We start from the raw sequence: 23,752 nt of genomic DNA on the forward strand, positions 1-23,752 counted from the left end.
TCTAATTGATGCTGTAATTTGCTACCAACTAAGTTCATTTTTTAGTTATTTTTTTTTTTTTTTTCTTGTGAGTGAAGAGGATGTTGGCAAGCTGTAAAAGGTAACCGAGTTTTATTGATGACTAGAAAATGTGCGAATTGCTATCATAATTTTACTGGCTCTTTAAACAAAAAGTGTCACGGGCATGTTGAAGTTAAAATATTTGCTTGTTTAAAAAATAAAAAAATTTTCATTTTCATTTTGTTAGGGCGAAGATCATTAAATTTCACAATTTCTGTTTGTTTCTATTTCGAGAGGACCTCAATGATCGGAGATTTTCTTTGCAAGAAAAGGAAAGCCAGAGAACGACCTTTCAACCATATTAGGGCCGTACCTTGGTATGTTGCGTTTGTATCGCATTTATTGCGAAAATGCCTCTATGATACGAATACCACATAAACCACGCTTGACATACCTGTATGCATGTGTTTTTGTGTAATGACAGTTTTTTTGTCTGCGACAATTACACAACTTCCACGGTGCACATGATTCTGTGCATCTGTTGGAAGTTATATTAATGGCTTCGAACGCTAGACAGCGGCAACGGTTCTCGCTGTTGCTCCGTGGGCCCAGGTTCGAATCCCGGCCGGGCACTGCCAAATTTTTGCTTTTTAAATTTTTTGCCTGTCAGGGCAAAGATCATTAAATTTCAATTTTTTTGTTTCTCTTTCGAGAAGAGCTCAATGAACGGCAATTTTCTTTGCAAAAAAACTGAACTCTTTATAAGTTGAAAGTTTTTACTGTGGGAAATTATCTGGAATTAGAAAAATTCGCATCATCAACAAAATTCTCAAAATGATATTTTGATATTTCGCTAGTGATTGTCTCTGATTTTAAAATAGTTCTACTGGTCATTGCTCTTTTTCAACTTTCGAACATACTGGTATATCGACGTAAAAATTTTTCTTTCACTTATGCTAATATCGCTTCAATGAAAATTAATTTCACTTATCCAAACTACGCTTAACTGAAAATAAGGGATAAGTGAAACCAAATTTATGTACTTATGAATCTGAATACTTCCTATGAATAGGATATAGTTCCCATTGATATATATAATGTGCCCATTTTGTGCGTTTTTGTGGGGTGGGGTGACCCCCTTTACTTCGACATGAATTTGTATGCCAGATTCGTTATCTATTCCCGCATACTTTTCATTTGATACCCATATTGTCATGATCGTCAAATAAACCTATTTTAAGGGGTTTTGGGGCTGAGGCGGTCCCAACTTTTATTATGAAAATCGTACTCTACTCTTCAATACCTTCCATTTGAAACCCATATTGTCCCGATCGGCCCACTTTTATTTTTGGGTAGTACTTTTGGGATAAGGGGGAGGGTCCGTCTTTAAAAATAGAGATATTGAGCTGAAACTTTGCACAGATTCTTGTTTTGTCCATAAGCAGGTTAAGTTCGAAGATGGGCTACATCGGAGTATATCTTGATACAGCCCCCATACAGAACGATCCGCCGATTTAAGGTCTTAGGCCCATAAAAGGCGCACTTATTGTCCGATTTCGTCCAAATTTGGGACAGTGAGTTGCCTCAGGGCATTCGACATCCTTATTCAATTTGGCCTAGATCAGTCCACATTTGGATGTAGCTGTCATATAGACCGATCCGCCGATTTAGGGTCATAGGCCCATAAAAGGCACATTTATTGGACGATTTCGTCGAAATTTGGGACAGTGAGTTGCCTTAGAGCATTCGGTCCCGATTTACCGATTTACGGATTTAGGGTCTGAAGCCCATTAAAGCCACTTTTATTATCCGATTTTGCCAAAATTTGGGACAGTGAGTTGTATTAGGTTCTTCGACATCCTTCCTCAATTTGGCCCAGAGCGGTCCAGATTTGGATATAGCTGCCATATAAACCGATCTCTCGATTAAAGGTTTTGGGCCCATAAAAGGCGTATTTATTGTCCGAAATTTGGGACAGTGAGTTGTGTTAGGCCCTTCAACATTCTTCTTCAATTTGGCTCAGATCAGTCCAGATTTGGATAAAGCTGCCATATAGACCGATTTCTCGATTTAAGGTTTTGGGCCCATAAAAGGCGCATTTGTAATCCGATTTCGCCAAAATTTGGGACAGTGACTTGTGTTAGGCCCTGCGACAGCTCTCTTCAATTTGGACCAGATCGGTTCAGATTTGGATATAGCTGCCATATAGACCCATCTCTCGATTTAAAGTCTTGGTCCCATAAAAGGCACATTTATAATCCGATTTCGCCGAAATTTGACACCGTGACTTATGTTAGGCTTTTCCACATTTGTGTCGTATATGGTTCAGATCCGTCTATATTTGGATATGGCTACCAAAAGGACCAATATTTTGTTCTACAAAATTGAACAATTACTTGGACTTATTAGACCACTCAATATCCGTGTCGAATTTGGTCCAAATCGGACCATATTCCCATAAAGCTGCTATGGGGGCATAAATTATGCATTTTTCATCGGATTATGATGAAAGGTGGTTTACATATATACCCGAGGTGGTGGGTATCCAAAGTTCGGCCCGGCCGAACTTAAAGCCTTTTCACTTGTTCAATTCAATAAAGATCTTAAATAAACTAAAATAATAGTAAAATATTCAAATGTAAAACTTTTTATGGCATTTTCTCAAATTTTTCCTTAAGAAATTAAGAAAAAATCATAATGTTGTCACGACTTGATGACGGCTGTTAAATGTGACCAGTTTCACAAGGGGGACTTCCATCAAGTCTTTTATGCAAATGACTCCACAACATATGAAGGCCCCCACAAAAAGAATGTCCAGGTAAAAAACAGAAGAAGTCATCATAAGTGGCTCCAAAATAAAAGTAAATTTTATAGTATTTGGCTCGTATGATTAATCGTTTCTCTAAACAAAGAGAACGCCAAACTAAAACGCCTTAAAAATGTCCATCATCGATTAAGGTGTGCATCTAAAGCACAGCATTAATGACGATATGTAAACATCGGAGTAACAAAATACAAATTTGTTACGGAATCTCCACAAATTAAATAAAAACCCTTAAAGAGAGGGAGCGAGCGAGCAAGCGAATGAGAGGCCGTTTGAACAAAAGGACAATGGAGATTGACTTTAGACAAGTGTAGCAATGGATGATCATTAGGGCATGATGCGGCACTACTTTCTTTTGTATTGCCTTGAAATGCCGCCACCATCACCACCTTCTTTGTATTGTGTTCATCGAAGGTGATGGTGGCTATGGCAATGGCGGCGTTATACCAGTCTTCTCTTACAATGGTAGTGCTGATTTTGTTCCCATGGCCATGACTGGCGCCAGTTTGACATTTCATTTTGATTGACCGAGTCTGGTTGGTTAATTTCTCTGGCTTTCTTCTTCTACATCTACTACTACTACCTTTTTTTGGGTCTGCCTGTAAAGTAGCGACAAGCCCAGGTTGCTCTTTAGTCTTTCGAATATGAATAATGAATTGTTTTCCAATTTGTGGCGGTACATTTGTAAAGATCCAATCAAAAAACAATAGATTTGAAAATATTGCAGCGAAACAATAGCCTCAACTCGGCAACATACTACACACACACACAGTCGGTTTACTCCATAGAGGGCCGTCGTCATCATCATAGTCATGGACCTGGGCTTCATGGGCTGTTACAGAAATTAAACAATGCTACAGATTGGTAACTACTACCAAAATGCCATCCATGCAGCGTAGTAAAAACTACCGTAATCATTGACCACACCGCCTTGTGATAAATCTCTCGCACCTTTTCTAGTGTGAACAGTAGGAGACAACAGTGGTTTTTTGGAATGAATACTGTTGATGTATAGGATAAAAATATGCATTTATACGATGGGGGTATACTAATCTAATCATTCCGGAATATTGATCAGCGACACCGCGGAATATTGATCTGCGACACCTCGGCATATTGATCTCCGACACCTCGGCATATTGATCTGAAGTATATGAATTCTTGATCGTCTTGACATTCTAAGTCGATCCGGTCATATCCGTCCGTCCATCTAACTGTCTGTTGAAATCACGATAGCGGTCGAACAAACAAAGTTATCAGCTTGAAATTTTGCACAGATACTTTTTATCAACGTAGGTCGTTGGGTTCAGATTCAAATTCTTTCACAGCTTGTGACTCTGTAATTGCATTCTTTCTTCTGTCATTTATCAGCTGTTACTTTAAGCTTGCTTGAAAAAAGTGTAAGGAAAGTATATTTGATTAAAGTTCATTCTAAGTTTTATTAAAAATGCATTTACTTTCTTTTAAAAAATCTGCAATTACTTTTTGGGCAACCCAATAGAATTTTTTTTTATCTTCGCTGGGACTGAGATCTGTTGTAGACTGCCTGACCATAATACGGTCCTGCAGGCCCCATAAAAGGTTAATTTTTTGTCCCAATTTGCTGAAATTTAGGATAGTGAGTTGTTTGCTGAAATTTAGGATAGTGAGATCGGTTTAGGTTTGGATATAGCTGCCATATAGTCCCATCTCTCGATTTAAGGTCTTGGGCACATAAAAGGCGCATTTTTTTGCAATTTCATTGAAAAGTAGGACAGTGAGTTGTGCTATCCCTCGATATCCTTCCTGAAGACGGTCCAGATCGGTCCAGATCGGTCCAGATTTGTATATAGCCACCATATGGGCCAACCTCTCTACTTAAGGGTTTAGGCCCATAAAAAGCGCATTTATTGTCCGAATTCGCTGAAATTCGGGACAGTGAGTTGCGTTAGACCCTCCGCCATCTTTTTTTTCAATTTAGCCCAGATCACTCGATTTAAGGTCTTGGGCAAATAAAAGGCGCATGTTTTGTCCGATTTAGAGCAGGGAGTTGTGTAAGGCTCCCCGTTATCCTTCTTGGAGATGGCCAGATCGGACCAGATTTGGATATAGCTGCCATATAGTCCGATCTCTCGATTTAATGTCTTGGCCCCATAGTAGGCGTATTTATTATCCGATTTTGCTGAAATTTGGGACTGTGAGTTGCGTTAGGCCGTTCGACAATTTTTTTTTTAATTTAGCCCAGATCGGTCCAGATTTGGATATAGCTGCCATATGGTCCGATTTCTCGATTTATGGTCTTGAGCACATAAAAGGAGCATTTTTTTTCAATTTCGCTGAAATTTAGGGCAGAGAGATGTGCTAGGTCCTTCGATGTCATTCTTGAAGACGTTTTAGATCATCCTAGATTTGGATATAGCTGCCATATGGACCGATCTCTCGATTTAAAATCTTGGCCCCATAAAAGGCGTGTTTATTATTCAAATTCGGTTAAATTTGACACAGCGACCTATGCCAGGCCTTTCGGCATCCGTGTTCTATATGGTACAGATCGGTCGATATTCAGATATAACTGACAAAACGGCCAAAGTTCGGCTCGGCCAAACTTAATGCCTTTTTACTTGTCTTATTTTATTTTATTTTGTTGTAACCTCCATCATAGTAATGGTGGTATACCAATTGCGTCATTCGATTTGTAACACATTGAAATATTGATCTTGACATTCTAAATCGATTTAGCCATGTTCATCCGTCTGTCCGTTTGTCTGTCGAAAGCACCCTACATTTCGAAGGTGTAAAGCAAAGCGCTTGAAATTTTGCACGAATAGTTCCTATTTGGTGTGAGCCGCTTGGGATTGTAAATGGGCTATATCGGCCCATATCTTAATATAGTGGCCATATAAACCGATCGTGGATCTTAATTTTTTGAGCCTCTAGAGGGCGCAATTCTTATTCGATTTAGCTGAAATTTTGCACCAAGTTTCAACAACTGTGCCAAGTATGGTTCAAATTGGTTCACGACCTGATATAGCTCCCATATAAACCGATTTCGGATATTGACTTCTTGAGCCTAAAAAGGGCGCAATTTGCACGGGGTGTTTTGGTTTAACCATCTGCAACTATGCCAAGTATGATTCAAGTCGGTTCATTACCTGATATAGCTCATACTAATACTAATAGTACTTTTTATTAGTGTAGGTCGGTTGGGATTATATATGGGCCAAATCGGTTCATGTTTAGATATAGCTGCCATATAAACTGATCTTGGGTCTTGACTTCTTGAGCCTCTAGAGGGCGCAATTCTTATCCGAATTTATTGAAATTTGGGCACGTAGTGTTTTGGTAGCACTTCCAACAACTAAACCTAGTATGGTTTAAATCGGTCCATGTTTTGATATAGCTGCATGAGGGGTTTTGCTATGACTTCCAATAACTGTGCTAAGTATGGCGTAAATCGGTATAGAACCTGATATAGCTGCCATATAAACCGATCTGGGATCTAGACTTCTTTAACCTCTAGAGGGCGCAATTCTCATCCGATTTGGCAGGTCTTGCAATTTTGTACAACGTGCAACCTTCAACATGCGTGTCTAATATGGTCTGAATCGATCAATAGCTTGATACAGCTCACATATAGTTTTGCTTCTTCAGCCCTTACAAGGCGCAATTCTTATCCGAATGAACTGAAATATTACACAATGACTTCTACAATGTTCAGCATTCATTTATGGCCCGAATCGGACTATAACTTGATATAGCTCCAATGTTTGTCTAAAAAGAGATACCGCGCATAGAACTCGTCATATGCGATCAATGGTGGAGGGTATGTAAGATTCGGCCCGGCCGAACACGTTCTTACATGTTTTTTTTTTTTATTCTAATTTATCGTAATACCACTGTGCTACTCCGGTGGCTTAATCCATACACCATCATTTGTGAGTCCAGTATAACGTAGTGAGTGCCACTCTGCAACTAAGTCACCCGCTAACATCAAAGGTTAACACGAGCGCCCCATGTTTTCAGCTCAGTGTGATGAAAATAAATGAAATAAAAAAATAACTCGAATGTATTACCATACCAACATTCATAGATTTTACTGCAACAGCCAGGCAGTTTTCTCTCATTGTCTCGTTGTGATTTTTATGGTCTCATTAAAATAAAAATGATGTTGTTGCTGTTGTTGTTCTTCATTCCCATGTTAATTTGTCTAAGTCAAGAGCTCATCTCAACGAGCTGTCAAAAACGATTGACTTTTTGTTTAACATTTTCACTTCACTCCAATTTGAGCTGTGGACAGACAAACAAATCCTATGCCTATGACTTGGATTGCCTTTGTGTGTGTGTGTGAGTGTGTGTGTTTAAGAAATTTGTATATGAAATCATTAACAATGACACCTGCTGTGAAAATTATGAGACCGCCTATTGATGTTTCTTTGCAACCTGTTGCCGCTATCTTAACCCAAAGGTGTTCTCAACCTGCCAAGTAACACCACCGATACGACATTATATGGCACTGCCTAGCATTTCGTCGGCATCCCACCATCATATCTTTCATATCGCATTGTGTGGTGTTGTCCAGTGGCGGGCAATAAAATCAACATGGAGGTCGACGTTGTCGTCGTCGTCAATGGTGTTAGCTGTGCCTCATCTATCCATCCAACCAGTAAAAGACAGCCATCACAGCAAGACCTCAACAAATCCACACCGTTAAAATGACCCACTGGGCACCGGTAGTCACTCTGGTGGCAATTGTTGGTAATGGACCTTGATTTCGTTTGGCCTTTTGTTCAAACTCTTCTAGGCTGGGCACAAGGCTTACATCAAAAAGAAAGGAACGCCTTAAGGTCTTCTTTCTTTTGTGCTATTGCCAATATTCACTTGTTGAATCTGCATTAAGAACTGTGGCAAATTTAAACAAGTGCATCATAGCATTTCATATGAGGCCCGTTACCTGGCATATGGAGAGAGTGGCCGAGTTTTTGCAAGTGCAGCGTAACGAATTATGTGTTATTTTAACATGAGTTGGGTTCACAAGAGAAAAAAAAAATGCCAACAGAAATTGGCTTGGCAGACTTAAAGGCTTTTGTTGTTTCAAAACCCACGTTACCAGCAATACCGTAAAAATAGTCAGAAATACTTCTGTTTAATGACCGGGTGCTGTTGAGGTAGGTATAGAGTTTAAATACCGTAACCGTTTTATTTAAGAAACATTATTTGAAAGCATCCTTTTTTCTTGAGTAATTAAAAATTTCAAAATAAAATTAATAAAAAAAATCAGATTGGAGGTGCAGCCTTTATTTAAAATTTCAGTAGGATCAAAAATACGGCCTATATGCAAATTTAGTCCAAAATATGGACCGTATTAGGCAAAGGTGTTTGGAAGTTTACTCTACTCACAGTTTCCTTTTTAAAAGCAATCGTTCCAAAATACAGCCTTTTATAGGGCCAAGAAATCTGGTCGGTAGATTCTTTGGCAGTAGGCGAAATGTCGACCCATTTGAACTGTATTTGGCATATTCTGTTCTACATTATAACAGGATCGGACGGACGAACATAGCTTGATTAGATTGAATTAAATGGCAGAAGGACCAAAGGGTCTTAGGGAAGGCATTCGAATGGGCTAAACCTAGGGGTCAATGTTAACCCAAACAATGTCGAAATTTGCCTGTTCACGGGGAAGACGAAGGTGGACCAATATAACACATTAAGTTTCCCCAGTAGAACGATTTCGATACCGGACAAGGTAAAATACTTAGGAATGATGTTGAAATCTGAATTGGAAGTGTCACATTCAGGAGCTTACCGGAAAGGCTCACAGATGTTGGGCACTATGTCAATAGGCCGTAGGGTCGAAAGGGGGTCTGAATCGGAGGATAGTCTATTGGCTCTACAGAAGCGTAATAAGACCAATGCCAGTAGTTTGGCAGGCTGCAAGCATCGTACAACAGGTTCAGATAACATGCTAACTTGGTATAGTCGGAGTGATGAGGACCATACCCACTAGGGCACTGGAGACTATTCTCGATTTCTGACCCATAGACATACAGATTAATAGCCTGTTTGTCTATCTCGAAACGAATTTTTTGCTTCACTCAAGAGTTTATTTAAATTGCAATTCTAGCAAAAAGGGAAGAATTTCGATGCATGAACAGATACATCAAAGTCAAAAGTGCTTATAACTTATCAAAAATAAATACTAAAAACCGTCTATATAGATGAAAATATAGATCGGAAAAACAAGCCCAGACGAACGAAAACCTACCGTCCGACATCGACAAACAGGCTATAAGTGTGAAGTAGCCACTGCGCTATGTGACTTAAGATGATGGGAGAATTGATAGAGGATAGGAGCAGGCCATACCATCGCGGCATAATTGGTGTGACGATAAAAAAACCAGAAACGAATGGAATAGGTTTCCGATTGGATACCTGAGACGACATTTGAGATCGAGTAGGAGGCACTGCTGCCAGCGGCACAGACTGGTATTGACAGTTCGCTGGTATTGGCATCTGGAAAATCAAGCTACACAGATGGATCAAATCTAGAGGACAGAGCAAACCTCAGGGTCTACATTGAGAAACCAGGGACTGCGATTTGTTTTCGACTGCCTGAGCATAATACGGTCCTGCAGGCGGAGATCCGTTCCATCACGGAATGCGTGAGGTGGTGTGGTGTTAACGCGAGGACATCTATTGTGAACATCTTTGCAGACAGTAAAAAGGTCATTGGGGGAATACCAACCAGCACGGCAAGATCATAAACAGTCTTGGAGTGTAAGAAGGGGATAATGGCTACTCCGAGGATGGCACGATCCGCATTGTTTTGATAACGGGCCATAGCAGAGAAGGGAGGAATGAAACAGTAGACGATTTGGAAGTGAAGGCCAGAGGACTGTCATCAAAATGCTTGGTTAAGCCGAAGTCTTTCGGTTCGACACAGTCCGAGTAAAGGGCGTTGGCTACGAAGGCGCACATAGCACTGTGGAACAGCGTAAGGGTCGCTAGGACGAGGAAAATGCCATGAGGAAATTCGGATCGGAAAAGTTTAAGGCTATTACTGAAAGGAAGTAAGAAGGAGGTCAGTGTAGCTTACGTTGTCATAATGGGACATATAGGACTAAGAGCTCAATTATGCATAATTGGTGCGGCAAATGATAGCACGTTTTCTGCTGTGAGGAGGATGATGAGACGTTGCACAGTGGGATTAGGATAAAAATGAGGGAATATTAGTCAGCCATTTCGGAACGGATAGAGATATCTTCATGAAATTTTACATTGCTGAGGTGTTATCCAGTTTATATGCAAAATTTCAGGGTCCTAAAAGTCCCAGGGGCAAATTCGTGGGCCTTTAAAGTTGGTCATCTCGGCCCTACAAAATTTTGTTCGGGCTGTCAAAAGCGCATTTATGATCCGATTTTCAATTTTTTTGCTGGAAAGTGCTCAAAAAGTCCTGCTCCTTTATAGTGTCCAAGAAATTTGACAAACATTTTATTTTTTTAAAATTTTTGCAGAGGCTGGTGTCTTATTTTAATGCTTGTGAAAGCATTTCTGATCCGATTTCAAATTTTTTAACTGATTTGAAAAGCTAATAAAATTTACTATTTGGTCAAAAGTTATTCGAGTTATAACTCAAAATATCTAAAAAAGTCGATATTTGGCATCCCACACATTTAAGCCTGTTTTTTGTATGGGCTTTTTAAGCACTTTCCAGCAAAAAAATTTAAATAATCGGACCATAAATGCGCTTTTGACAGTCCGAACAAAATTTTGTAGGGCCGAGGTGACCAACTTTGAAGGCCCACCAATGAGCCCCTGGGACTTTAAGGGCCCTGAAATTTTGCATATAAAATGGATAACACCTCAGCTATATCCATGAAAATATCTCTATCCGTTCCAAAATGGCAGACTTATTTCAACTTATTTTTTCTCCATCCCACTGTGCGTTGGAGCATTTCCTGTCACTGCCCGGCTTTCGCGGCTTAAAGACAACGGCACTTAGATGGGGACAATATACCAGACATGAACCAACTAAGGGGCGTGGTATGGAAAACAAATAGGAGTTTTGTAAGTAGTACGGCATTCCTGGCTTTGATTTTCTTTTCCGGTGCTACTTTTAGTATTTTGAGCGCAAGATATTGGGGGGCAACCACCAACAATTTTATCCCAAATATTTATACCAGATTCATAGGGATGGCCAAGAGACTCATGAGAATAAAGTTTTATAGACAAACTAACATCTTGGTGGCCCGCTTCGCTGATCCCGTTTTTGATACCCCCTTTATAGTGTAAGACTTACAAAAACCTAGGTAGTCACTCGATGTATAAGACTTTGAGGTTTTGTATTAATTGCGTATAAAATTTCAGAAATCTGTACTCTTTTGTTAAGAAAGTACCAAATAGTACCAAGAATAACAATACATCGGAAAAATCATTAGGTCGCACAATCACAGTCGGGGTATAAATGAATCCGAATTTTGAGAGCTTTTGCGCAATTTGTAAAGAAAGAACGATTTTGTATGTTTAAGTAAATAAATGTACGATTTTGGAAACAAAAATCGTCTAGTCGCCCAAAATTTATAGTCAAAGTGTGGCATCTCAATTTTAAGAGCTTAAGATCACTTTGTAAAGAAAGTACCATTTTATGTTTTAGTACCTAAATGCACGAATTGAAAACAAATCTTTCTACCGCCCAATATTTACTGTGTAATCGTACCGTAATTTTGAGTGCTTTAGCCCAATTCGTTAAGAACGCACCATTTTGTACGTTTTATTTTTGTCAAGACTGGGAAAATGTTTGTCAAAATGCTTAATTTTATCAGTAATCGTTCGCTGTATGCGAACTTAAACTATTTCGTACTATTTCGCACTTTTTGGTAACAAAATGTACTAATTTTGAATGGACCATTCAGTTCCCCATCATATATTTTCTTCTTGTACCTACATGCCAAATTTAAAACCTCCAGCTCCATATGTAAAGAAAGTACCAAATGGTACCAATATTGGTATCAAAATGTATGAAATTTTAATCGATCATTTAGTCACCTATCAATTATTCCTTAGTCGTAACTACGTGCCAAATTTCAAACCCCTGGCTCCATCCATGAAGAAAGTAGCAAATGGTACCAAACGTTCGAATGGTGAATAGATCATTTAGACTTCTAGCTATATATGAACAGAAAGTGCCAAATGGTACCAATTTTGGTACCAAAATGTACGAATTTTGAATAGATCATAGACACCCATCATATATTTCCTGGTTGCACCTACAATCCAAATTTTAGAACTCTAGCTCCATCTGTAATGAAAGTACTAAATGGTACCAATCGTGGTACTAAACGTACGTTTGCTCCCGTCACCAGTGCTATTTTTCCATTTTTTTTTTTTCTTTTTATCCTCATCCTTTTGCACCAGATGTCTTTTAAGTCAAATTTCAAAATTCTACCTCTATCCATCCGCCCTGTACAAAGTTCACCCATTTCGTACTTTTTTGGTATATTTTTAGTACTTAAAAGTAAATATTTCCAAAGTCTTCTTATAGTCACCCAATTATGGTTGTCAAAGTGTACGTAAGTTCCAAAAAAAGTTCTAGCTCAATTAACAAAGAAAGTACCAAAATAGTACCAATTGCTGTACTAAACGTACTATTTCTCCTACTGCCGGTACGATTTTCTAAAAAGCTTTTTTACCATACTTTATTTTTTTCGAGATGCTCTTTAGTTTGGGCCCAAGAACATAATTCTAGCATTTTCCATTCGCGCTGGGCAAATATATATCATTTCGTACGTCTGGGTACTTTTTAATACCTGTACATATGAAGGCCACCGTAGCGCAGAGGTTATCATGTCCACCTATGACGGTGAACGCCTGGGTTCGAATCCTGGCGAGACCATCAGAAAAAATGTCCAGCGGTGGTTTTCCCCTCCTGATACTGGCAACATTTGTAAGGTACTATGCCATGTAAAACTTCTCTACAAAATATGTCACACTGCGGCACGCCATTCGGACTAGGCTATAAAAAGGAGACCCCTTATCACGAGCTTAAACTTGAATTGGACTGCATTTATTGATATGTGAAAAATTTGCCCCTGTTATTTAGTAGAATGTTCAGGGGCAAAATTTGAATTTGCATACGTACGAATATTCTAAAAATCAGCCTTATTTCGTGCTTACGACCCAAGACCAACATTCAAGCAAAATTGCATGATTCTAGATTTAGACGTTTGGGCTGGGCGATGATCAGTCAGTCAGTCACGATATTCTTTTACATATATAGATTGAGACCACAGTATCCGCTACCAATTCCCCATTTGATAATTATAAACTAATTCAAATACGAACTGAGTTAATGAAGGCAAATTTTTAGCGGAATTCATGGTGGTAGGCATCCAAGTTTCGGCCCAGCCGAACCAGAACATACCCCCTAAAACAGTCTCATTGGAACTTTCAAATTTGCCCATGAACATTCCATTAAGCAAGAGTGATAAACTTCTCACACATGAGTGCTGTGAGATTCAAGCTTAAGCTCAATGATAAGGGGCCCACTTTTTATAGGCAAGCCCATGTGGCGCGCCGCAGTAAGACACCTCTTTGTGGAGAAGTTTTTACATGGATGCCATACCATATGGTACAGTACCTCCAAAAGTCGGCAGCCCTAGGGAAAAGTATTCTCGCCAAAATTCGAACCCAGTCATTCAGCGTCATAGCCGGACATGGTAACCACTACGCCACGGTGGCCCCAGAAAAAAAAACAGTCTCATTATCGTTAATAATTATGATCGATTTCCCTATTTCCTGTAATCCTTCACAAATTCAATCACTTGTTATTAAACAAATTCATAGGCCATTAAACAGAATGCAACGGAAACAAATCAAATGTTTGACAGAAATCATTAAAACCTTATGGATTCTTTGAAATTCTAACCACAACCAGAAAACAAGGAAGAAGAAGGAGAAAAAAGACGAAGCCTATAATCCAATCACAAATCTGGCGCTACATCACGTCACAATCTCACACACAAACAAACAAAGGATATGATGAAGCAATGATTATGTCGGATGGGTTTTTGATAAGGATACATAAGCAACAGAATATTGAAGGCCAACAATGTTTGAAGGTCTTGGCCAGGTTTATGGCAAGCATTTGTGTGAGTGAGTGAGCGTGGCAGAGAAGAAATCACAGGAAGAAAATAAAAGGAAATAACATCTCAAAAAAGGAGCGAGGAAAACATCATTGCTCAAATTAGCCGATTTTGGGTTTTTTGGCCAAAACGGAAAAAAACCAAAAGACAAAAGGCTATGTAGCTCAAAGCATATTAAAAGATGGCCAATAAACTATGTAGGGCAATGTGCGGCTGTATAAAAAAGACCTAAATGAATGAAGCAGTGCACCACATGAGGTTTGTTGCCTTTTTCAAATGAAATGCTACATTAAAATTTTACAATAAAATCAAACTTCTCACCGGCGAATGGTAAAAACAACACCTTAGACAAGTGCTTACCGGATTAAGATTGCTTCCGCTCTCCCAAAAGAATACTCCGCCCCTTCCCCTTGTAGGATGAGCGACTTTGATGCATGTGTTCGTGGTGATGGTGATGGTGGTTGTGATGGTGCTCTCACCATGAAGTCTCTCAAGTCGGTTTAACACACGAGAAAAAAGAAAGAGAACTCCTGCCTGTGCATTGTGTTTTTGTTTCATTTTCTACCGTATTCATTTCCTACACCACATCGTACTTATACGCATGCGCAGTGGCCCGTGTAGAGGCTAAACAACCTCCACCATACACACCCTATAGCTCTCCCAAATATATACCACCGACTGACAGACAGACAGATAACAAAAGCAGCAGCACCACCACCACCATTCACCCTTGAATGAAAAGAATTGAAGACATTGCTCAGAGGGGAACTTGGCTGGTGGAGAGGGTGCTTTGTTGTGTTCTAATAACTTCCTTTGCGGGACTTATTGAGAACAGAAACAAAAGAGTTGTGAACGAGAATGGTTGTGCTTCAATCAACATCATCAGAGGTAAAGAATAACGAAAAAAGATACAAATCATCAACCAACCAACTATCGGACATTATTTCTCTTCTACCCCCAGTGATAAAAGAAATTCAGAACATTTATAAAAACAACAACAAAAAAAAAACGATTTGAAGAAAATGTGAACAATATTAAATAAATCAAATTAATTGAAATTGATTTGGGGGATTTTTTCTTTTCAAAAGTGGTGCAAAAAATTAATTTGAAAGTTTGTGTCTGTATGAGTGTATATGTGTTTGTAGTGAGGTGTTTGTGTGCAAATTTCTGCAAAGCAAAGAAATCAATATTGAAATCCAAGACTAATGGAGTCCTCTGAACTCTCTTCTTTGTGTGGAAGTCGATGAGAAGTGCAAAGTAAAATATTTTTGGATAATAAGCCATTAAGTCATCAATCAATGAACAGACAGTTTCCTAATGAAAGGAAATCATAGAATTTTATTTAAAAATAAAAAAATTAAGAAAATTTCTAAAAAAGCCTACTTTTAAAAATTTTTGGTCCATATAATGTTCAAGTATTAATTTAAACGATTTTTTTAATTTTTTTTTAAGATTTTAAACTACTTATAGATCCAGGCTTTTAATATAATAATTTAAAATATTTATTGGGTTGCCCAAAAAGTAATTGCGGATTTTTCATATAGTCGGCGTTGACAAATTTGTTCACAGCTTGTGACTCTGTAATTGCATTCTTTCTTCTGTCAGTTATCAGCTGTTACTTTTAGCTTGCTTTAGAAAAAAGGTGTAAAAAAGCATATTTGATTAAAGTTCATTCTAAGTTTAATTAAAAATGTATTTACTTTCTTTTAAAAAATCCGCAATTACTTTTTGGGCAACCAATAGAACACATAACATTAAAATCAAACTCTTGACTGCAACTACCATCGGCTTTCAGAAACAAAGACCATCGCCCAAAAATTAAAACATTGGTTTTAGTAGGAATTTAATTTTGCTCTTTAAAAATACAGCTTAAGTGGAAGGATAACTAAGGCTTTTTTCCACAGGGAGGAAAAGGAGAAAGAAACTCTTCCTGTGGTTGGCATTGATCAACTCACCGTGCCAAGTTTGGCTAAGACTTAAGGCATGGCGCACTACGCGTCCAAGGTTGTCTTTTTCAAGATTGGGAAGGCTAGGATGGACAAAAATCCTCATATTGAGACATCATGCCGTGCAGTGGCAGATGACTAAATACCGCCTAACAAACAGGGGACTGACGCCGAGACCATCTCCGAATATCCCAATTGGAAGACTAGGACAAACGAAGATCCTAATATTAAAACATCAGGCAGTGCAGGGGCGAGAGACTCCTAACGAACAGGGACCCAACGATGGAACCATTACCGACTTTTATCAGATTCGGAGGACTAGGATATGCAAAGATCTTAATATTGAAACATCAGGCAGTGCAGTGACAGGAATCTCAGTGCTGCCTAACAAACAGGGAGCCTACGATGAGACCATTACCTACTCGCAAGAAGTCCATTTACTTTAGATTTGGAAGACTAGGGTAGGCAAAGATCCTAATATTGGAACATCAGGCAGTGCAGGGACGGGATACTCAATAAAGCTTGACGAACAAGAAACCGACGTTGAGTCCATAACCCACTCCCAAAAAGTCCATTTACTGAAGGACCAAAGACTGAGGTCATCCAGATAAACCTCCACCGGAGCGAGATCGCTACACATGCTCTGATGGAGAAAATCAGTAAGAGCAAAATTCATATTGCCTTAATTCAGGAGCCATGGACAACCCGAAACACAAGTTTCTGGGCTGAACCATATCAACTATCAGTTATTCTATGCCAACACAGGTACTCCGCCCAGGACCTGTGTTATTTGCCATAAAAATTTAAATTATATTGGGTTGCCCAAAAAGTAATTGCGGATTTTTTAAAAGAAAGTAAATGCATTTTTAATAAAATTTAGAATGAACTTTAATCAAATATACTTTTTTACACTTTTTTTTTAACTGACAGAAGAAAGAATGCAATTACAGAGTCACAAGCTGTGAAAAAATTTGTCAACGCCGACTATTTGAAAAATCCGCAATTACTTTTTGGACAAGCCAATATATATTTTTCCCGGAGTTCTCAACGTCGGATGCAACAGCGATGTCGCAGGGAGATGGTGGAGCATACCTGGCATCAGCTTATCTGCCTTTTGACTCTCCGACACCGCCACCCACGTCGGAGCTGCGAGGGCTGATGAGAAAGGCAAAACCGACAAGAAACGAGGTAGTAGTAGGGTGTGATGCGAACTCTCACCACATTTCGTGGGATAGGTTAGGTACGAGTGGCAGTCCTTTACAGACTCCTTAGACAATTTTAAGTCCATTGTGATAACACAGTAGCGACAGACCAAGGCTTTTGGCGGGAATCGAACCCACGACCCCTGCACAGGTAATTCAAGAACGCTACCAACTCGGCTACCGGGGCGCCCTAAAATAGTACCAACATTAATAAGCGGGGTCAAACCCTGGCAGAATTCTTGAATACTAAGAACCTAATAACTCTTAATATTGGTAACACCACTACCTTTGTTAATAGGACTAGGGGGGAGGTTAAAGATGTGACAATATATTCGGAAAATCTAAACAATGATTGGAGGGTCTCCATGGAGCATTCCCTCTCTGAGCATCGCTACATTAGCTTTAGAATACCACAACCAGTGTCGAATCCGATAAGCTTCCGTTATAAGTAGAAACCTAACTGGACAAGATTCGGAAGACTACTCAGAGGAAGGCTTGGGCAAGATAAATTAAATGGTCCAATCATAGAAGACATTGACGACAATGTCAACAGGATTACGACTGCACTAGTAGGGTCTTTGGAAGATAGTCGTCCTCTTCAAGAAAGGATATCAGCCCAAGAAAAACCCTGGATGACCGGGGAGATTCGCAACCGGGCAGATTCGCTACATTGGGAAAGAGGTCCGAAGACTTTTTAACAGAGCACGTCGTAAAAAAGCCGAAGTTTATTGGTATGTGTATACACACGACTCAAGCCATACAATAAGATTATCAGAGCGGCAAAACATGCCTCCTGGAAGCTTTTCTGCGAACAGGTCAATAGCGTTAGCAAAGATGAAAAAGTTTCTCTGAAAAACTCATACCCAAACATAAACGTTAATAGATGACATGGAAGTGAGAGCAAAGACAACGGAGGATATGTTGAGGCTTTTGGTGAAAACGCATTTTCCCCAGGATACAATGGGACTCACGGAGACACCGAAATCTTGGAATAATGATGTCGATTGGAGACTTATCATTACAGAATTTATGGTAAAGGGAGCCTTGGGAAGTTTCAAACCATTTAAGTCACCAGGACCTGATAGAATACATCCGACCGTACTACAGAAGGAGCCCAACTATCTGGCGCCCCATCTGGCCTCTAATTTCACAGCGTGCCTAGGACTTGCATATACTTCGAAAGCCTGGCAGGAGGCATGGGTGGTATTTATACCAAAACCCGGCTAGGCAAATCATGCGACACCAAAGGCCTGCAGACCTATAAGCCTTACGTCCTTTCTACTCAAAACCATGGAACGTATTGTCAACACCATGATAAAGAGAAGGACATCCAGAGAACTGTTCAAATACAAACAACATGCCTATGCCAAGGGAATGTCGGTGGAGACTGCCCTGCACGAGGTTGTGCATAAAATAGAAGAATCCTTCGATGCCAAGACGTACACATTAACTCAAGACGGTATGGTATGACATCGAGGGGTCTTTTACAATGTACGGACCGACACACTGATCCAATCCTTAGACCTGTACGGGGTGGTCCGGTTTCTTAGACACGGGATATACCATATGCCAAAGAACAGCTGGATAAACTGAGCATCTCATGACATAAATATAAGCGAGAAAAGGGGCACAGGACACGCCACATGGAGCATTTAAGGGTGACCACCCTAAATAACCTATTACGGATGCTGACTGAGTAGGAATTAGAAGCTGTCTCCTACGCAAACGATGTTATAAAACTTTTAAGGGTTTAGAATCCAAACCAGCTATGCAGAAGGGCCGAAAGGATCTTGCAGATGGCATACGACCGGCCTAGACCTAGGGATCCCAATGTTAAAACAGAGAAATTTGAAATTTGCCCGTTCACGAGAAAGTCAAAGGTGGGTCAATTTCACGCCACCACCACCACAACACGCTTTCTCAAAAGAACGATTTTGATATATGACAAGGTCAAATACTTAGGAGTGATCTTGGACAGGAAACTGAATTGGAAATGTCACATTCAGGAGCGTACCGAGAAGGCTTACAGATGTTGGGCACAATGTAGACGGGTCGTAGGCACGAAATGGGGCTTGAATCGGAGGATAGTCCACTGGCTCTACAGGAGCGTGGTTAGAACATTACTTACTTACGACTCAGTGGTTTGGTTGACTGCGATGGAGAAAAAGTGCAACATGAGAATAAAACATCAGGTTCAGAGAACATGTTGTTTAGGCATAGGCGGAGCGATGAGGACCACGCCCAATAGGGCACTGGAGACTATTCTAGATGTCCGACGCATTGACATACAGATTAAGTGTGAGGCAGCAACTGCGGCTATGAGACTTAGGGCGATGGGAGAATGGATAGAGGATGCGAGCAACTCATTCCATCGCGGCATAGTCGAGGAAACGATAGAAAAACCGCATGGATTAGAAGCGGAGCGATGGAGACCACTCCCACTAGGGTACTGGAGACTATCCTAGATATCCGACCCATTGACATACAGATTAAGTGTGAGGCAGCCACTGCTGCTATGAGACTTAAGGCGATGGGAGAATGGATTGAGGATGGGAGCAGCTCATCCCATCGCGGTATAATGGTGGCAACGATAGGAAACCTGGAAGGATGGGAAGAGGCTTCCGATCGCATACCTGAGATGAAACTTGAGGTGGAGTGCGAGGCTCTGCTGCCAGCGACACAGTTTTGGATTGACGGAATCCTAATATTGCCACCTAGAAGATCATGTTACACGGATGGATCAAAGCTAGAGGACAAAGTGGGCCTGGGGGTCTACATTGAGAACCCAGGGACTGACATCTGTTTTCGACTGCCTGATCAAAATGCAATCCTAGAGGCAGAGATCCGGGCGATCACGGAATGCGTGAGGTGGTGTGGTATTTACGTGAAAAAGCTAAAGCTGTAAACTGGCCATCAGAGCAAGAACAAACACCACGAACAGTTTTGGGGTGTATGAAGAGGATAATGCCTCTGGGAACCGGGCCATACCGGAGCAAAGAGGGAATGAAAGAGCAGACGATTTGGAAGTGAAGGCCAGAGGACTGCCGAGTTAAGGGCGTGGACGACGAACGGGCGTGGGGAACAGCGAAATGGTTGGTAAGACAGCGAAGTGGCGTTAAATTTAAGAAAATTTATCGGTATTGATTTTTGTCTTTCATTCTCGTTTTCTGTGGGAATAGCAAGAATTTCGCGTATTTGCTTGTCCTGTTGAATATAAGGTTCAAACGGAGTACTTTGTTATGACCCCATTAACAGCTTATCACTTCCTTTTTAATTACAACTACATTTTTCTTCTACAAACTTTTTGAACCCAACAACTAACCTCATTCTGTTTTCGCCTCTCTTCTCATTTAAGGATCATCCCAGTTTAAGGGGCACCCCATTGGCTATGTTGGCCGCCCAGTGCAATAAATTGAGCAGTAAGTCTCCACCACCATTAGCGGATGCTGCTGTGGGCAAGGGATTTCATCCGTGGAAGAAAAGCCCCACCTCACCTACGCATCACTCGCAAACGAACAATTCTACCACATCTAATAACAATAATAATAACAACAACAACACTTCAACAGGTTCGAGCAGTTCAAATGCCTCAGTGGGACAACATTCACCATGTGCTATATCATCGACGGCCTCCTCGACCAACTCATCAGCGGTGGGTGGTACAAGTAGCAACCATTCCAGCATAGGAGGTTCCTCGGCGGCAGGCAATTCCCTAACATCAAGGAGTCTGGCAGGCAGTGGCATCAACACCATGGTCAATATAACCGCAAGGTAGGTTTCCGTTTCAAATTTCCATTCAATTTAAATTCAATCCCTGTTATACCTCTCCTTATTGAGCATTTTTCATTGATCGAGAAAATAATTTCAGCATTTATCCTTACAGTCGACCGATAACATCATCCTGTGCTGCCGTCACCACCCCCTCGGCTTATGGCAGTGATTTATTCTATCCCAATTCGTCAACAAGCACTGGCGGCATGGTGGCCGACAATCATCATATGCATCAAGGCCTGCTGGGCAAAGTGGAGGGAGCCACCTTTGGTTCGGTGTATTCGCGTCATCCCTATGACTGGCCTTTCAATGCGGTAACCGCTCAAGCCCATAAGGCGGCGGAGGCAGCCAGCGTCAATAGTGGCTGGTGGGATATGCATAGTGCAGCAGCTGCTGGCAGCTGGTTGGATATGGGCGGTGCCGCTGGCATGCACTCGACCATGGCTAATTATGCCACGGCCAGCTCAGACTATTCCTCAGCCTTAAGTCATTCACTTTCGAATACTGCCCATTTGTTGGGCTCGGGCCAGCATTTGCTGCAGGACACCTACAAGAGTATGCTGCCCAGTCAGGGGGTGGGAGGTTTCTCTCTGCCCCACAGTTCGCCCTCGGCAGGCTCCAGCGCCTCAGCACCACAGTCATCATCGCCCACCACACCTTCGTCTAGATCGCAAAGACGCTATGCTGGAAGAGCCACCTGTGATTGTCCCAATTGCCAGGAGGCCGAAAGGCTGGGTCCTGCTGGAGTGCATCTAAGAAAAAAGAACATTCACTCCTGCCACATACCGGGTTGTGGTAAAGTCTATGGCAAAACTTCGCATCTAAAGGCCCATCTGAGATGGCACACCGGTGAAAGGCCATTTGTGTGCAATTGGCTATTTTGTGGTAAACGTTTTACCCGTTCCGATGAGTTGCAAAGACACCTGAGAACCCATACAGGCGAGAAGCGTTTCGCTTGCCCTGTATGCAATAAACGCTTTATGCGCAGCGATCATCTGGCCAAGCATGTGAAGACCCATAATGGCACTGGAACGGGCATCAAAAAGGGTTCCTCTGAGTCGTGCAGTGACTCCGAAGAGCCCAATAACCAATCGGGAGATTCAAATGGCCTCAACTCATCGGGCAATGGCAACTCGGGTAGCAATAGTCATCCTGGAACGCCCAATTCCCATCAGACGGCAAGTAATTCGCAGAGTCATGGTCAGGGTGCAGGATTGCATATGTCACCACATCATCATATGTCCAGTGGTTCGCCTGTCATGTTGAGTCATCAACAGCATCAGCAGTTGCAGCAACAGCAACAACAGCATCAACAACAACAACAACAACAGCAGCAGCAACAACAACACCATCAGCAACAGCAGCAGCAACAACATCATTTGCAACAGCAACAACAGCAGCAACAACAACAGTCGCACCCCCACGCCCACATGCATGCGCACACTCACCATCACCACCATCATTTGTTGGGTTCGAACTCGGCCGCCTCCAGTCCAGTGCTGGATCATCACAGCACTCTTGTGGATATTAAGCCCCCAATGGTTTGAGGCTCACTGGGACCCTTTCTGTTCAGTAACTGAGCAGAAGCTGGGTCCTATCTCAAGGATTTTATAAAAACTTTAGCATTATTTGAGGGATATGATAGTAGCCTGTAAGCAAAGCAAGGCCAGTGCAGCGACGAACAGCGTATGGAAATGGTATGATAGGCATCTCTATAGACATAGATAGGTGAAGACCGCAAAGGGCTTTTTGTGTATAAAAGATGATGAATTGGAGGAAAGAGAGCTATAAGAGTTATAATAACACAAAATAGAGCTAATCTTAAGAAGCATTCAGAAACACACGAGTTGCAGCATTGCAATCATAATTAAGAGCATAAAAGATGCCGAATTATTTATATTTAATTAGTAATTTAAATATGCAAAAAAAAAAAACAATAAAACTTGATAATTTTGTAAATATTTCCAAAAACAATCACCCTTAACTAAATTAAGTGTAGTCGAAAAAGCAAGAAAAACTAGAAATAAAAAATAAATTTAAAAAAAAACTATGAAATTTTGAAATTATTGTATCCAAAATAGATTCAAAATTTATTTGTGGAGAGAATAGTATGACGATATTTAATTCGCTAAGGTCAGAGGTGAAATTTATAGGGTCAAACCGACAAGGGTTATGGCGAGGAAAGTAGCGGAAAGAAAATAGCAAGTGGTAGAAAATATGTTAAGAAACTTTTCGTCTTAAGAGTTATCATATCACCGTTCTCGACCAAACCGGCCATGGATGTCGAGATTCCAAAACTACTCACTATTCCAAATTCTGTCAAGGACGGGTTTATGAACCCATGACCTTAAATTGGGAGATCTGTCCATACGGCAAATTGGATAAGGTTTCAGGCCTTTTATGAGCCTTAAACCTTAAATCGGGAGATCAGTTTATATGACAGTCATATCCAAATATAGACCGGTCGGAGGCGTATCGTACGCGGATGTTGTAGAGCCCAGCATAGCTCACTGTGGTAAATTTCAGTGAAATCTAGTAATAAATGCGCCTTTTATAAGCTCAAGACCTTAAATCGGGCGATCGTTCTACATGGGACCTATATCCAAATATAGAAAGATCGGGTCCATATTGAACACGGATATCGAAGAGCTTAACGCAGCGGCCTGCGCCAAATTTCAGAGAAATCGGGAAACAAACTCTGATTTTAGGGGCCCAAAGATTAAATCGGGAGATCGACAAATATGGCAGCTATATCTAAATATAGACCGATCTAAGCCAGAGAACGGTTTGAATGCCATTTTGATTGCCCATGAGGCCCTTCGTAAAAAATGTCTATTGATTTGAGACCCCATAAAGTATACATATTCTTGATCGAAGTCGATTTAGCCATGT

The 23,752-nt window shown here is 40.7% G+C and overlaps 1 protein-coding gene across 1 annotated transcript in view; it reads left to right on the plus strand.

Annotated features, from left to right (window-relative positions):
* LOC106081994 (transcription factor Sp9) overlaps positions 1-23,306 on the plus strand; it is a 208,268-nt gene extending 184,962 nt beyond the window's left edge. Inside the window, exons 2-3 of the mRNA XM_013244285.2 lie at positions 20,445-20,860; positions 20,958-23,306. Of these exons, the coding sequence (XP_013099739.2) occupies positions 20,445-20,860; positions 20,958-22,407 (1,866 nt within the window). The 3' untranslated portion in view covers positions 22,408-23,306. The remainder of the gene's footprint in view (positions 1-20,444; positions 20,861-20,957) is intronic.
* Positions 23,307-23,752: the final 446 nt, after the last annotated feature.

The sequence above is a fragment of the Stomoxys calcitrans genome, chromosome 4, assembly GCF_963082655.1.
Source record: "Stomoxys calcitrans chromosome 4, idStoCalc2.1, whole genome shotgun sequence".
NCBI lineage: Eukaryota > Metazoa > Arthropoda > Insecta > Diptera > Muscidae > Stomoxys > Stomoxys calcitrans.